Raw genomic sequence first — 16,760 nt, forward strand, 5'->3', positions numbered from 1 at the left:
TTTCCCTTTTATCAATAGGGTGGCAGCACAAAGAGACTTAAAGAATCGACCAAGGGGATCAATAGAAATTAAACCAACCGAATCAGTTAACAAGAAGTTTATAGGAGTATGCTCATACAACAATTGATTCCGGCTATACTAAGAAAATGGCCAAGTGAAGGACCTTCCATTATTTTTATTCAACAAGATAATGCAAGGGTTCATATTACAAACGATGATCCAATATGGCAACAACACAATATGCAAGGGGGTTTAACTTTCATTCTTACTCAACAACCTCCACATAGTCCGGATTGTGATATTCTAGACTTGGGTTTCTTTAGGAGCATACATACACTTATGCATAAAAAGATGCCCAAAAACATTATAGAATTAATCACAGCAGTTGAGGATGCATTGGGAGAGTTACATCCAAAGATCTTAACTAATGTGTGGATCTCATTACAACACCATTTAAATGAGATTCTAAAAGTTAAGGGGTCTAATGACTACATACAACCACACTTTGGAAAGAAGGTTGAAGAAGACAATGACAGGTTAAGGATTCAAGTGAGAATCCCATTACAATTGGTTAGAGAAGCTGTAGCTTTTCTTAACCCAAACAGGGATCAGCAACAAACACAAGCATTAACAGAAAATTAGGATGCTGCACAAACAACAGAGATCATTCAAGAAGCTTATGATCAGGCAATTGAAGAAACTCAAGGATGACAGACATCAAAGCCCCTCAGTTTATTTTGTTCAAATCATCATTAAAATTGTAACTTTAAAAACTTGGGAGCAATAATTTGCTAATCACAACCCATATTAATGATTAGTGTGCATGGTTTTTATTAGTCACTTCATTATTTTACATAATTTCAGAAAAAAAAGCTCCCTGATTCTTCATAGAAGTTATGAAACCTCTTAGGTTATAATTGTTCATGCTAAAGAATCAAGTCATGGGTTTTAGTTTACCAAATGCTACTCAACCAAGTAATTAAACTAAATTTTTCAGAATTTAGAGGTTCAACAAATTGACATCACAGGGGCTTGTGCACATAAAACCAGCAACAACCATCAACCTTTAAATTAGATCGGAAAAAAATCAGCAATATACAGCACACAGCAACATCATACCAACAGTAAGAACCAAAAAAACCCCAGAATATAAACGTAAACATAAATCAGAAGAAAATCAACACAAGAACACAATATCAACAAAATTTCATCAAACATAAATTAAAGGTCATCATAATCCTGCAGCATATAACAACACATTAAACCAGCTCCAATATGTCAAATTTAATTACAAAAAAAAAGGAAACGAAAAATTAGAATAACCTTACAATCATTAGACACGTTTTTTGGGGTTCAATTTTGCCCTAGAAGCAATAACATCTTCAGAAGTGTCAGGGACAACCAAATTGATTTGATCTTCTTTCACATTAGTTGAAGTTAATGGATTTAATTCAGATGGGGAGTCAAACATCCATTCAACAATTATTGGTGTTGGTTCCTTTTCAACAGAAGGAAAATTTGGTGGAGATTCATGATACACAGATGTGGCATCATCTTCAAGAGACTTTTGATATGCCTCAAGCTCTTTTTTTGACCACTTTAAAATTTCATTTGAGTAAGAATGAGAACGACCATGGAGGGAACAAAAACACAACTCACCATAATCGCATAGACCATCATAAAGATATGAAGGAATTGTAGAGTCACTCTTAGATTCGTTGTTTTCCATTGCAAAGACTTAAAGATTCAAGAAGAAGATAATGGCGGATTCTAGAACAGAGGGCATGCAATTTCGAAACTTTGCCAAAACAAACAAAACAAACCTCAAAATGATGAGAATAAATCGAGCTACATTTTAATGCAGTTAAAATGCACTAAAAATGAAGAACAAACAGGGGTAAAAGGCCACTTGAAGCCATGAAAATGGTTTTCATGAAGAGAGAGAAATGACTGTTCAAAAGGAGGAGAAAGAGTAGGAAATCAGTAGGTGTAATAAATAAAACCCCAACGCCCAAGAAAAATAAATGAATCCGGATGATTATTCCGGGTACAAAAAAGAAAATGGGGGTTTTAAGAGGTAAAAGTGGGATAAAAACTTTTTAAAAATTGAAAGTATTCTAAAGTGGAAGAACTTATGAAACTACCCGTTATAGTAAAGTGGAAGAACTTAAAAGAACGGAGGGAGTACTTAATATACATACTTACCTACTTTAACGTGACAGAATCATACATTCTATTAATTTTATCATATAATTGCAAAAAGGAAGTTTGATTGTGAACATGCCATTTGTCTTTTTTTCATTGGTTAGTATTAATGGAATTTGACTTATTTGCATTTTTTACACTTACTATATTTACAAATTTATATGTTTGGAAAAGCTCATACATTAATGGATGTGATAAATCACAAATATTTCAATTACATAGTTGTATATAAATGCACTGTTTAAAAAATTATAATGAGAAATATATAATGTACTTTGTAGAACATTATATATTGTCTGATAAAATTTTAGAATTACACCGCGTGGATTATTTTACTACGGAATAAATTACATTTATTCTAGTGTAATTGGAATTTCACAATTTAGAAAATTATACTGCAAAATTACACTGGGTATAAAATTATGCATCAATTTAGGAAATTACTAAAGTAAATAATAGCCCCTTTTTCCATCAATTGTTATTTAAAACTAAATGACATAAAATTCAATTGATTATTAAAATTAGTCATTTATATTGTTAGACTATCATAATTACAATGTTGAATTTTAGGAAAAATGTAAAGTATAATTTGCAATATAAAATTTCATTAAAATATTAATGTATTTAAAAATCCGTGCATTGCACGGGTTTGTATCCTAGTTAACTAATAAAAGCTCATTTTAAATTTCAAATCAAATAAACCAATTCATTTGTATGTTAGGTAAATCTAATAAATCTAATCAATTCATATTTTTTTTTATTCACATTATTCTATGCAATAAAAATTTATAATTGGTTTATTTTTTAAAATATTTAGTTTTTAAAGTTGATAAATAATTTTAAGTCACTAAATTATCTTATATAGATCAATCTAGGTGATAGTTATATAGTTTTTTCTTTTTCTAGATATAGTAAATAATTTGTCGGATATAACATAGTGATAAATTTAATATGCCATGTAAGCCAACATCTTCGAATAAAGTTAGTTCTATTTATTAAGCCGTCACAATTCGTCACATAATTTTACCGTAGCCCATTCGTGTGAACAAAGGATACCTGTGGGCTCGGGCGCACCAACCCACGGGGATGAGCGTTGACTTGCACATACACTTGGTGAGGTTCATTGTTTCCCAAAACCATATAGTAGAAGGAGGATTTTCAATATATATGCAAGTCAACAACCCAGTATTTTATCGATGTGAGATCTTATCTCACATGTGAAGTATTTTCAACACTCTAGAAAAACATCATTTGTAATACTTTAATTAATTGTATGATATGATATGATTTTTTTTGTTATTACCTGCCACTAAATGTTACTCCTAAAATTTACAAATTGGGTGTATTTAATTTAAGTACTAAACTCAACGACACAAATGACACCGTTTCTACAAATCAAACAACACAATTTACAAACACATTAGATAGAGTTAGTATTAATAACATGTACGACTATAAATGACAGTCCAATCACTTTCATTGATCATTGAAGAAGCAAGAATGTCTAAGATCATCTAGAAAATCAATGACTAATAAATAGAATATGAATTAAGTGTTACTTAAGATTATCTAGAAATCGTAATTAAATTGAGATATCTATCTAACTATTCTGTTTTATTATACTTGTAATTTTTTATATAAGATGTCACTATTAATTAGTATTTTCTAAATTTTATTTATTTGTTTTCTGAAATACTCGCAACTTATAACATATTATATAAAAATGTATTATTATTAATTGTAAATATATCAGTTGCAAGTATAATGAAATAAAAGTGTAAGGCAAAAAGTGAGTTGCTTGGCTATGGGCTTACGTAGATGTCGTAGAACTTTCTTCTCTTAATTCTTGAGTGGTAGAAGAAGCTAATAATAGGACTCACTTTATTAATTATAATAATAATCAACCCATGCTATCATTATTCATTACATTAGAAATTATCTTATCTTTATGATCAAAAGTTATAATCATTGATCATGAATGCGTCCCATATAATGATTATATATTATATATATTGGATTAAATTAATTTTATGAGTTGATAAAAATACTAATACATAAATAAAAAATACTCAAATTCTGAATAAAAAAGTTTTATTTATTGTAAATAAATTTTATTTTTTATATGATTGATGCAAATACAGCACACAAACAACCATCAAATGTTCATATAACTTAAAAACTTGTTCCAAGTTTTTCAAATTGTATATAAGAAACATTTACAGTGTTTTTAGAAGTCTGTAGCAAAAAATAAAATCCTATTGAATAAAAAATAATTAAGTTAAATACTTCTATTACAATTAGAACACATTAAAAAGAAGGAAGAAAAGTATTTAAAAAAAGAAAACACAAATTTTTCTATGAATATTATTATTTTTTTAAGATTTAATATGATGTATTTTGTATTTTGTGTATTTGTTAGATTTTACATAAATAGGAATAGGAGTATTTTATTTACTTTTAAAATAAATAAAACCTTTGCAATTAACAAAATTACATTATCATTTTGATTAACCTTGTGGATGCATTAAAATAATTCAATTATTAGATCATTGAGAAGGATAGTATTTCAATGGAGTATTCCTAATGTTGATGTTTAAAAAGTTACATCTATTCAGTTATATGCATGGGCTATATCTTTTTTATCCAAAGTTGTAAATGGGATCATTTATATTATTGAAGTGTTATTTGGTTACACTTTAAAGTCATAATTGGATTATTTAATAATATCTTAGATTTATGTTAAAGTTAATTTATTTTAACGTTGAGTTGAATAATAGCGGAGACTTTGATATAGAAGTACATCGATTATATTAATACTTTTAAATTTTAGTTTTTCGTTTTAACATTGGATTATTATACCAGACAATATCTTGACTTTAGGTCATAAGTCGGAAACTATTTCTAACGTTTTCGCTCGCGAAAAATTATTTACTCCTATGATAGACCGTCTTTCAGTGAAACAACTTCAAAATAAGGTGCTCGTACACTAATATATGATATTACTTAGGCTATTTAACCTATTTATAAAACGCGTCCAAAAAAACTGTCACATAAATTGTTTGAATATATGTGGTCGATGTGATACTCTTAAGAGTTTCGTACCCCGAATATGTACCTTGGTAGATGAACTCAACTACCTCATAAATGTGGAAGGCACACCTTGTGAGTTGTGTGTAATGGAAATTACTTCAACTGACAAAACAATATATAAGCCGTTGGGCCTTTCTATTGTCCAAGGACGCTCCGATTTCATCATCTTTGATTGGCCTTTTTTCTTTGACATGAACCAACCACCATCACATCCAACACAAAAATTGCTTCCAATCTTTGACATTAATTTTCATCTTTCACATGTACCTTTATGGAGTATTTGGAAAAATAATTTATTGGACAATTTTAGCTTATTTTGATACAAATAGAGGATTGCATGATCAAACCAACCAACGCTAATGTTTGATAAACTAATTTGTTGAAACAACTTATTATAAATAAGCTGTTTTTAAACAAGCTGCTCTTATTGCTTTCAACACCAAAATTTTGCAATTGATGGAGAACATGACTCTGTTGCTATTTACATGAAGATTGAAATATATCACAATTTACGAAAAGTGAAGTTGTAGTTGACTTAAGAAAACGTGAGAGAAGAAAATTAGAAGTAACATGAGCGAGTTGCATCTCTCTGAGGACTTGACTAGGGATCAAGGTTTAATGCATGTCTTATACTATTTGTAGTTATCTTTGCTATGATTATCGTTTAATTGTTATGTCTAGTGTAGTGTAGTTTATACTTGATTTGCTAATTTTAGTCATGTACTAATAAATTCAATTCATTTTGGTTAGTTGAGTTCAAATGAAGATTTCTAATCATCTATTGCTTATTTTATATGCAAAATTTCACTCAAAGGAACTTGTTTGTAATACTTCCTCCTATTCATAGATAAAGGAACATTTGGATTTTGCACCAAAATTAAGAAGGGGTGGAGGACCACTTAAAAATGGGTGGAAAACTCTGTTTTTTCTATAAAGGGTATTGATATTTATGTGTTGTGTTGTTATAGTAAGAGTAAAAGGGTAAAAAAGAATGACAAAAATAGAAATGGGACATAATCAATGAATTAACCCAATAAGAAATAGGAGAGGGTAAAAATTATTGTTTTAAGGTGAATAAAATAACATTTGAGTTCGAATAAATACTATAATTGAATTTTGAATAAAACAAACATATCCAATATATATAGAATTGTCATGTTAAAAAATACATTTGAAAGAAAGACTAGTTTTAAGCTTAATAAACATTATATGTATAACACAGTATGAATATTAGCATAGTCAAATTTTGTTCGCTAAACTCCTTTTGAGTTTAATTTTTGCTCTTATAACTTATGTTCAAATTAGGTGAGGATTGCCAAATCTCAATAACCTACTCTAATATCCTTTCTAAAATACTAGATTTAGTAGAACTAAAGATACTTAATTTACCGTTTTGAATTTTAAATCAAACATATGTTTTTTGGTTATATTCGAACTAGCAAAGCTAAATATATGATAAGCTTTCAATTTATATATTTTCTATTTGAGCTGGGTATTTTGAACCCCGATCCTTAAATTTCGCCATCCTTTTCATTTTATCGCCACCCCCCTCCAAATGAAATTACGAATTTGCCCCTGATTTTTAAAAAATTACAATTTTACCACTCATTTCAAATTTCTTATTTATAATAATAATAATAATAATAATAATAATAATAATAATAATAATTATTATTATTATTATTATTATTATTATTATTATTATTATTATTATTATTATATCAATAACAATAATAATAATAATTAACTTATTTATATTCTTCAAAAAGAATATAAATAAAATTAATAATAATAATAATAATAATAATAATAATAATAATAATAATATTATTATTATTATTATTTTCCAAAAAGAAAAAAATAATAATAATTGAGTCGCCCAAAATTGGGCGACTCAATTTTTTTTTTCTTTTTGGAAAATAATAATAATAATACTAATACTAATAATAATAATTTATAAATTAGTGTGGCTTATTAGTTCAGTTGGTTAGAGCGTTGTACTAATAACATAAAGGTCACAGGTTCGAGACCTGCACAAGTCATTATTTAATAATTATTAATTTTTTATAAAAAATTAATAATTATTAAATAATATAAAAAATTAATAATTATTAAATAATGACTTGTACAGGTCTCGAACCTGTGACCTTTATGTTATTAGTACAACCCCCTAACCAACTGAACTAATAGGCCACATTAATTTATAAATTTTTATTATTTGTATTAGTATTATTATTATTAGTATTAGTATTATTATTATTATTATTTTCCAAAAAGAAAAAAAAAATTTGAGTCGCCCAAAATTGGGCGACTGAGCCGGGGTCCAGTCGCCCGGTTTTGGGCGACTGAACCATGGTTCAATCGCCCAATTTTGGGCGACTCAATTGTTTTTTTTAATTATTAATTTTAATTTTATTATTGTTGTTGTTGTTATTATTATTATTATTATTATTATTATTATTATTATTATTATTATTATTATTATTATTATGATTATTATTATTATTATTACTATTATTATTATTATTATTATTATTATTATTATTATTATTATTACTGTTATTATTATTAATTTTATTTATATTCTTTTTTAAGAATATAAAAAGTTAATTATTATTATTATTATTATTATAAATAAGAAATTTGTAAGAAGTGGCAATTTTGTAATTTTTTAAACTTCAGGGGTAAATACGTAATTTCCTGGAAAGGAGGGTGACAATAAAATAAAAAGGGGTGGCGAAATTTAATAACTCCCTTTTGAACACCCCACCTTAAGAATTCAAATAACTTTAAAAAGGAAATTTACTAATAACCTAAAATTTCAAATTTTTAAACCTTAGATTTCTAACGGATCCAAGACATAGAATATAAAATATACTGATCATTTCTCAACGGTCATCTCTCTTCTTGTCATTTCTCTCCTTCTCTTCTTCCCTCTTGTCAAAAGCTTCAAGACTCCATTTTTCTCTGTATATTCATTTAATTTACTAACTACTGACTATTATTCTCTCTCTGTAAGATTGTAACACAAAAAAGAGGCAAAAATGGCAATGCATTCAGTAAGAAACATCATCAACAAATCTCTGTCTTCTTCTTCAAAGAAACAATCAAATTTCAAGTCTTCATCACCTATTTCATCAAAATCTCAATCTTTTTACGATGAAAACTCACCCCCAATTGATCCTAACATTCAAGTAATTAAACCCGAATATCCACATTTTTCAAACCCTAAAAAATCACCTTCAAAACTCTCAATTTCACATAGTAAAACTCTTGAATTTCCTAAACCAAACCCAATTGATGAGCATTCTACTGCTTCTGATCCCCCAGTGAAGGTAATAATTTTAATCCATCGTTAATATCTTTTGGGCAATTCACTGAGTTTCCTGTTTTCCCTCTGAAGTCTAAATTTGTGAATTTCTTTATTTTTACAATTTTTGAAGGTGGTGGTGAGAATCAGACCCAATACTGTTCCTGAGAGGATGGGCGATCCCACTATCAGAAAGGCTTCGGAGACTTTGGCGTCGATTGGTGATCGGAAATTTAGTTTTGATTCAGTTTTTGATTCGAAATCTAAGCAAGTTAGTTCAATTGGTCTTTTTATTCAACTGAAAATTTCCATGATTTGGTTTAATCTATTGGATTTGGGAAGTTTTTGCAGATAATAATTTTTTTTTGTTACAGGAAGATGTTTTTGAGTTAGTTGGTGTTCCTTTGGTCAAGGATGCATTGGCTGGTTATAATGCTTCAATATTGTCTTATGGACAGGTAATACAAAAGAATTTTCACAAATTCTTATATAAGACGGTATAACCGTGAGACAGTCCTCATTCATGGGTTAAATAGCCCAATAAAAGCATATGAACATCTTGTTTTGAGTTCGTCTCACCGAGAGATGATCTCTAGTAGCTCAAGAATTTCATCCCGTTTTGTGTATGGGCTTTTGAACTAATTTTTGTTCACTAGTTTGGTGAAATGGGTGATGATGGTTTCAATCATCAATCAACTTCCATTATATTTCTTATATGAGCATTTTTTGGATTCATTTGTGTATGTGACTTTAAATTCATCATTTGATAAATTTTTGGCAATTGGAGCATGTGGTTGATGTTTTCTATGAATTGCTATAGACCGGAAGTGGCAAGACCTACACCATGTGGGGACCTCCAAGTGCCATGGTCGAGGGTCATTCTCCGAGTGCACAACAAGGAATTGTCCCACGGATCTTCAAGAAGTTGTTCTCTGATATTGAGAAAGTAAGTTCCTTTCTGATTGATTGTTGTTAGTTGAGTTGATTTAAAAGTGTTAGTTGTTGTATACAGTACACTCCTAGAAACTAAGTTTTCTTATGTTATGTACCAAGGTAAAGGAGAATTCAGATAAACCGATAAATTACCAATGTCGTTGCTCATTTCTTGAGGTAGTTCCTATATAACTTACTTGATATCATGTCAATTATATTGTTGCTCTGTGTTGCTTAGTAAGTGAAGTTTAATGACTTATTATATGTTGAAATTGATTGATCAGATTTATAATGGCCAAGTTGGGGATTTACTTGATCCTGCTCATCGAAATTTGAAGGTGATTGATCTTTGCATCCTAATTGCTTTCATAAACTTTTTTTATCACCGTCTTATGCCATTATGGACTACATTTCATAACTCTCAGATAAAGGATGATGCCAAACATGGGTTCTATATCGAGAATCTGACTGAGGAGTATTGTTCAAGCTTTGATGATGTTACTCAAATTTTGATTAAGGTTTGTAATAGACATACTTATTTGTTGGTTATTTCAGTATAAAAAACTTGTAATCAGCTTATCTTAAGCTAATTTTCTCATTCCGAATTTTATCGTGCAGGGGCTTTCTAGTCGAAAAGTTGGTGCGACAAGCATGAATTCTAAGAGTTCTAGATCTCATATTGTTTTCACTTGTGTAATTGAATCCTGGTGCAAGGTATCATTCGTCACTCCGCTCAAAAGAATCGATAATTGTTTCTAAATGTGATTCATAACAATGACATCTCTATTATTCCCTCCGCTTGATATTTTGATTCCTATTATTTGTCACTTATTTATACCACAGCATCATTAGTTACTAGTTTTGATGTGGTGTGATTTTAACTAATCACGCGTGCATAGCTATAAAACACTTATAAGGAATGGAGTGAGTACACGCATACTTGATTTGATCGTTCTGATTTTATGTGCGTTACTTGAAATAGGTTCTGACTAACAGTTTATGTAACAGGAAACCCCATCAAATAACTTCACCAGTTCAAAGACTAGCCGTATCACTTTTGTAGATCTTGCTGGACTGGGAAGAGATAAGCATGCCGATGCCGGAAGAGAGTTTGAAAGGGAACGTAAAGATTTGAAGAGTTCATTATCGCACCTTGGGTATGATTTCGCTAAAAAAATTTCTGTCCCCAACCCTTTATGGTGCCAGAATCTGGTCGTAGAATGATAGCAAACGCCTCATGCTTGCTTTAACAAGGGTGGTACTTGCACACAATCATAGACTGCTAATTCTTAACAGTGATCCTACATTTCTTGGATTCCATATTGATCGATCGACATTGACATAGACACTTCAACACTTGTATTTGGATGAAAACATGAATGTTCTCATAATATAATAGTCTGCTCCTTAGGCATTTGCTCATGTCTAATGAGTCTGACTTAACATATTTATAACAGAAAATTTTGTGCTTATTGCAGGCACCTGGTGAATATCCTAGCAGCAGGAACTCAACCTGATGATCTTATGTATAGAGATTCTTGCCTGACACACTTACTACAACAATCACTTGGGGGAAATGCCAAACTTTCTGTAATCTGCACCATTTCTCCAGATATAAAGTATTCTTTCTATCTTTTATTGATAATCGTTTTCGAAGAATCGTTTGTTTATTACAGCGTAGTGTCATTGAATGCTGATTTTATAGTGCTCGACTATCTAACAATCTTCATGTCATTGAATGCAGAAACTATGTTGAGACCCTTAGCACATTGAGATTTGGACAGCGAGTAAGATCCATTCGAAACAGGCCCGTCATTAATGAGATAACAGAAGAAGATATGGATGATCTAACAGATCAAATCCGTCAGCTTAAGGTATGAGTAGTTTTTTTTTTCTTTTGAATTAGTCACTACTAGTTTAGTACTAACTACTAATACTAAACCTTTTGCCTTTTTTCCCAGGACGAACTTATTAGAGCAAAGCTTAATGTTAACTCAGCTGGCTCGGAGAGCCCATTAAGAGGAAGAAGTATACGTGAAAGTGTTAATCAACTGAGAATCAGCCTAAACCGCTCCTTGGTGTTACCCTCGATAGATAATGAAATTGAAGAGCTTATCCCTGCTGATGAAAATAATGTCGCAGAATTCCGCAAGCATTTTGACAACATGCACGAATCATGTGAAGAGATTTCCAAGGAGCTGTCTTGTGACAGTGATAGCATGAACATTTCCTCGGTAGGGGGAAGTTTTGATAGCTGTTTCACTAGTGAAAACGAGATTAATAGTTTATGTGAATCAATTGAAGTCTGTTCTGATCAGGCAGCTAACTACACTGATCCAGCTTCCATAAGTAATACGTCCATTTCTTCATCTCGTAATTCTTCAGCCTTTGAAGATCCACCCATGTCCGAGTCACCAAAAATTAGAAATGTTCATAGAAAAAGTACCGTTAATTCTCTCAGTCTCTTGGCTGAGCGGGAGAGCTCCAAGTTCTGTGAAGATGTGTCAGGAAACTCGGTAGGGCAAAGTGAACCTATGCTGCGTTCCTCCTTACGATCAAGTAAGATGTATTCAGGATCCACAGAATGTTTGGCTGCCAGCTTAAGAAGAGGCTTAGAGGTCATCGATTGTCATCAGCAGAATTTGTCCAAGTCTTCGGTTTCTTTCTCCTTTGAGCATTTGATGTTGAAACCATCTCCAGCAGCTAATGAATCTTTTAACGCAATATCAGTTAGTAGGCAATCTGTAAATGGTTCACCGTCTTCCTTTATCTGCATATCCTGCCGTCAGAAAGGGCAAAATAACTCGAATGAAGTCGAGGATAGTCTTCAAACGTGGATTTCACCTTCAAAGAAAGAGGTAAATCTTAATGCCTCGATTTTGTGTATAAAATTATACATGGTGCTTTATGTCATGGTTTTACACAGTGTACATGATTCGCTAATCATCTTGCGAACTACGAATTGCGAATCGAAAAGAGCGAAATATGGTCGGTTTTAGGCTATTTTGAACCATTTTGAGCGAATCGCGAATGCAAAAGGTGAACTAACTAGTGAATTATGTTTCACTGGTTTTACATAAATATTCTCTTTTTTTTTTTTCTTTCAGGGGACAGGAGTAGATGCTACTCAAGCTAGTGATGGGCAAAAGGACCTTGAGAAAGTTTGCAGTGAACAAGCAGCTAAAATCGAAGAACTAAATTGTCTGGTAATGATATTTTTATGCCCTAGCAATCTTCTTAAGTTCATACAGGTTGTTACAGACTAAAATTTCGAACTGTTGAATGCAGGTGGAGCAATTGAAACATGAGAAAGAGAAATATAATATCTCTCAAAATAGCCAAGAGATTGAAGACAAGGTCAGTTGAAGCTTCTCGGTGACTTTATAAATTTCCATTCCACTAGATGTCTGTATTTTAACCGTATATAAATTCTTCGATTGTTAATCTTCTAAAGAGCTGCCCTGAAGTAATAAAGGAGGCATGTGCAATCGGGGACAAGCATGAATCCTTGGATATGAGAGAAAAGGAAGAACTTCTCATGGAAATCCAAATGTTGAAGAGCAAGTTACATTCTTATACTACTGATGCAACAGCTCCAAATAGGTCTATTGACAAGCTTAGATCATCATTGTTGTCGCGTTCCATGAAAATGCGAAAAAGCATGAGTTTATCGTTCACCAATGCTGAAGAATTGGAGAAGGAGCGAGAGAGATGGACCGAGATGGAGAGCGAGTGGATAAACTTGACGGATGAACTGAGATTAGACATTGAAGCCCATCGTCAGCGTGCTCAGCAGGCAGAATCGGAATTGCTACAACAGAAGAAGTACACAGAGGAGTTAGATGATGCCCTTAACAGATCAGTGCTCGGCCACGCTAGGTTTGTCGAACACTATGTGGAATTACAGGAGAAGTTTGACCATTTATCGGAGTCTCACAGAAGAATAATGGAAACTGTAAGCGATGTCAAGATAGCAGCGGCAAAGGCAGGAGCTAAAGGTAGTGGTGCTCGTTATGCCAAAGCTTTTGCAGCGGAGCTTTCAACAATGAGGGCACAGGAGAAGAGAGAGCGAGAACGATTGAGAAAAGAGAATACAAGTCTTAAATTACAGATCAGGGATACTGCCGAGGCTGTTCAGACAGCCGGTGAACTTCTTGTCAGATTGAGAGAAGCTGAGGAAGCCGCTTCACTTGCTGAGGTAACCGAATACAAAACAATTCTTTTCTGATCACAACATAGCAGTAAAGCAGCGAGTCGAGGGTCCCACTGGTCTTATTTTCCAACCCAGATCCTGATCATAGCTTCTATGAGCGGGATTTACTGATATACTCGTTTTTTTTTTTTTTGTCATTTGTGCAGTCTAGCCTTACAGATCTTCAGCAAGAGAATGAAAAGTTGAAGAAGCAATTGGAGAAACAGAAGAACAAACATAAGATGGAAATGGTAACTATGAAACAATACATGGCTGAAAGTAAATTGCCAGAATCAGCATTAAGAGCCATGCATTACGACGAGCCACTTCCTACTAGTACATTTACAAGTCCAGAAGATGATGATGCTTGGAAAGCCGAATTCGGAGCTATATATCAACAACACCATTACTGAAGATTGGATACATACAAGTAGAATTGGGCATAATATGAAAATGCTTTAGGAGGACCCGACTTGGGTCATTTATATTTCCTCTGTGCTAAGTACCAAGTATAAAACAACCTCATTCTTTGATTATTTGAAAATTTTCTTAAGCTGATTTGTAACATTAATAACAGTTGTGCATGTTGGATTCTAGTTTAGTGTGTTTTACATGTTTATTAGTTGGTTCCCTTCCCCCGTTTTGTATCAAACCCATTTCGTAACGTTGATGATGAAAACAATTGGAAAGTAAAAATCATAACATCATCATTTCAATGAGTCTTGTCCAAGGCAAGGTCTGAGGAGGGTGGAAAACAAGGCAGACAAATACCCCCATCGATCGTGATTGAAGGTAGCTCCTTAGCTCGAGTTACCGCATGGCATATAAGGCCCCTTACAAAAAGTAAAAACATGCAAAAGAAAATAGATAACAGACAACAGAAGGCAGAAAAACACAAAACAAACAAAGATAACACCATCTAGGAAGACAAGCCTAACCAAACTACAAGCAGACCGAAAATTTTTTTTTTAAAAAAGAGTTGATTATTTAAGCTCATCTCATGATGAGATGGTCATATAGACTCTTATAGTGTTCCCCATAGCTTGCTTGACATTTTATTTGATGTATTTGGTCTTAAAATATTAAACTATCTAGACTCTCTCAACCTCTCTTTCTCTTCATATTAGTCTTCTTTACTTATGTCTAAACTTGATTTAGGAACCTTATATAACCCCTAAAATATTAAAATAAATTCTAGCCCAAATGTTCCCATCAAGTATGATCAAAAATAGAAACTCAACTTGGGCCTTGCACCAGGGTGCTTGAACGAACACCGACTGATTTTCATTTACTGTTTGCTACAGTGGTGTGCCGCGCTGAAGGTACCTTCCATGCGTCCCATATCTCGTTCAAGGCATCCCTTGTGCATCTCCTTGCCTTTTTCAAGGCACTCTTCATGCATTCCCATCTTCTTACTATTTGTTGCTCCATCACCATAGCACATTAAAGACCCTCCTTCATTACTTATTAAAAGCCCCAACTTCAATGCACTTAACCCATTACACCCCATAATTGCTCACAACTTAAGTTATTTGGTGATCAAAATAACATCCAACAAGTGTAAATTTGGCTATGCCACTATCAATTGACTTCCTAGAAATTCTAAATTATTGTGTTCATAGATGTCAACCAAACTACGTCAAAGATCTTTACCAGTTTATCATATTTCTTATTTTGAAATGAAGTAATTAACAACAATTAATAAATTCTCCATTCTTCATTATGAATTCATAACTAGTACTATTTAAATTGATCTTTGGAAGCTATTGTCATGTATTTTAATTGCTTCTTTAGTATGATATGATCTTGAAATATTCTTATGTGTAAAATAAGTTTAATTAAACTCAATTGATTAGAATAAATATTAAATTTATAGAATTATTAATAATATTTTAAGTGCTACATGTCCATGTAGTAATTTATTTGAAGTTAATTAAAACTTTTTTATACTTATATCATTATGAATTTCAACATCATCATGACTCATGATACATAATATAAACAAAGTTGGATCTTCTTGATTAATATGATTTCTACTTTTTATGTTGAAATTAGATAAATATTTTATTATTTTGAATTATAATTAAAAATAATAAAATATTAGTATTATGGACATATATACCGATACAAATTAAACAAAATTTACTAGGCTAAATTTTTTTATACATTAAGAATAAAAGTAAATCAATGTTCATTAAATATAAAGTACTTTTATTTATTATGGAAGTATAACTAATTTTAATATAATCGTGGGTATATTAGTTATTTAGTAGTAACAATACTCCTGTAGACAACAAGTGTTGCACCTTCCGAGGTGCTTAAATCTTAATAACCTGATTAGCATATGATTAGCTGATAATCTAATTAAAAATTGTGTTAGAACACATCTTCATTGAGCCAATGATGTGTCATTATCAAGAATGAATTTGCTATTTATTGATGAAATGATTGTTCTATTTGGTTTGGTTTTCCTATGATGGAGTAACACATATATTATTAAGTCAAAATTCTAAACTTAAAGTTCAAAAGTTAGTGACCAAAATGCCCTAATAATTAGCACCTAATATCTAATCAATTTCCATCAACACATATTAATGAGACTCCATCTAAACCTAAAACAAAGGCCATATATACTTCACCATTTATGATATTTATACCTCTTAATTGTTTTAGTTGTTCTTCCAAAATAATAGGGTCTAATCCAACCTTAAACATATTAGGTTTCCACTTAAAATTTTCTTTGCTTCCTTGTTTAGTAGTTCTCTTCTAATAGCTGCTTCAGGTTAATCAATCAACTCCAAACACAAGATTGGGGTTCGAGGAGGAAAGTAGAAAACAGACCATACTCATATCTCGTTGAAAGGGGCAAACAGAAATGTGCGCTCTCAAATAATCCCCTAGAAGGAAATTATGTTTTAGGTGGTTATATATAAATAGATTCATAAATTGTTGGCTCGTAAATTTTGTTCAAAATAATAGATACTAGCTATTATGTGAATTTTTTTATTGTATTGTAGACTGATAAAAGGA

General features: G+C 31.5%; 1 protein-coding gene across 1 annotated transcript; it reads left to right on the forward strand.

The window, feature by feature from the left end:
• The first annotated feature begins 8,152 nt into the window (after positions 1–8,152).
• LOC130807946 (kinesin-like protein KIN-12F) lies at positions 8,153–14,352 on the forward strand. Its single transcript, XM_057673356.1, has 16 exons — positions 8,153–8,630; positions 8,739–8,876; positions 8,980–9,063; positions 9,426–9,551; positions 9,659–9,715; positions 9,823–9,876; positions 9,964–10,056; positions 10,157–10,252; positions 10,547–10,695; positions 11,017–11,157; positions 11,283–11,412; positions 11,500–12,396; positions 12,646–12,744; positions 12,827–12,895; positions 12,993–13,736; positions 13,898–14,352. The coding sequence occupies exons 1-16, from the start codon at positions 8,340–8,342 to the stop codon at positions 14,141–14,143; spliced, it is 3,414 nt and encodes a 1,137-aa protein (XP_057529339.1). The 5' UTR covers positions 8,153–8,339; the 3' UTR covers positions 14,144–14,352.
• The last annotated feature ends 2,408 nt before the right edge of the window (positions 14,353–16,760 follow it).

This window comes from Amaranthus tricolor, chromosome 3 (genome assembly GCF_026212465.1).
Source record: "Amaranthus tricolor cultivar Red isolate AtriRed21 chromosome 3, ASM2621246v1, whole genome shotgun sequence".
In the NCBI taxonomy this organism is placed as follows: Eukaryota; Viridiplantae; Streptophyta; class Magnoliopsida; order Caryophyllales; family Amaranthaceae; genus Amaranthus; species Amaranthus tricolor.

What these genes read in the sequence shown, in the direction of transcription:
- LOC130807946 (XM_057673356.1), top strand. Translation starts at nt 8,340, where the DNA reads ATGGCAATGCATTCAGTAAGAAACATCATCAACAAATCTCTGTCTTCT. An exon ending in TTGATTCGAAATCTAAGCAA is followed by an intron (nt 8,877 to 8,979) that starts GTTAGTTCAATT and finishes TTTTTGTTACAG; the next exon opens with GAAGATGTTTTTGAGTTAGT. An exon ending in AAGCCGCTTCACTTGCTGAG is followed by an intron (nt 13,737 to 13,897) that starts GTAACCGAATAC and finishes TCATTTGTGCAG; the next exon opens with TCTAGCCTTACAGATCTTCA.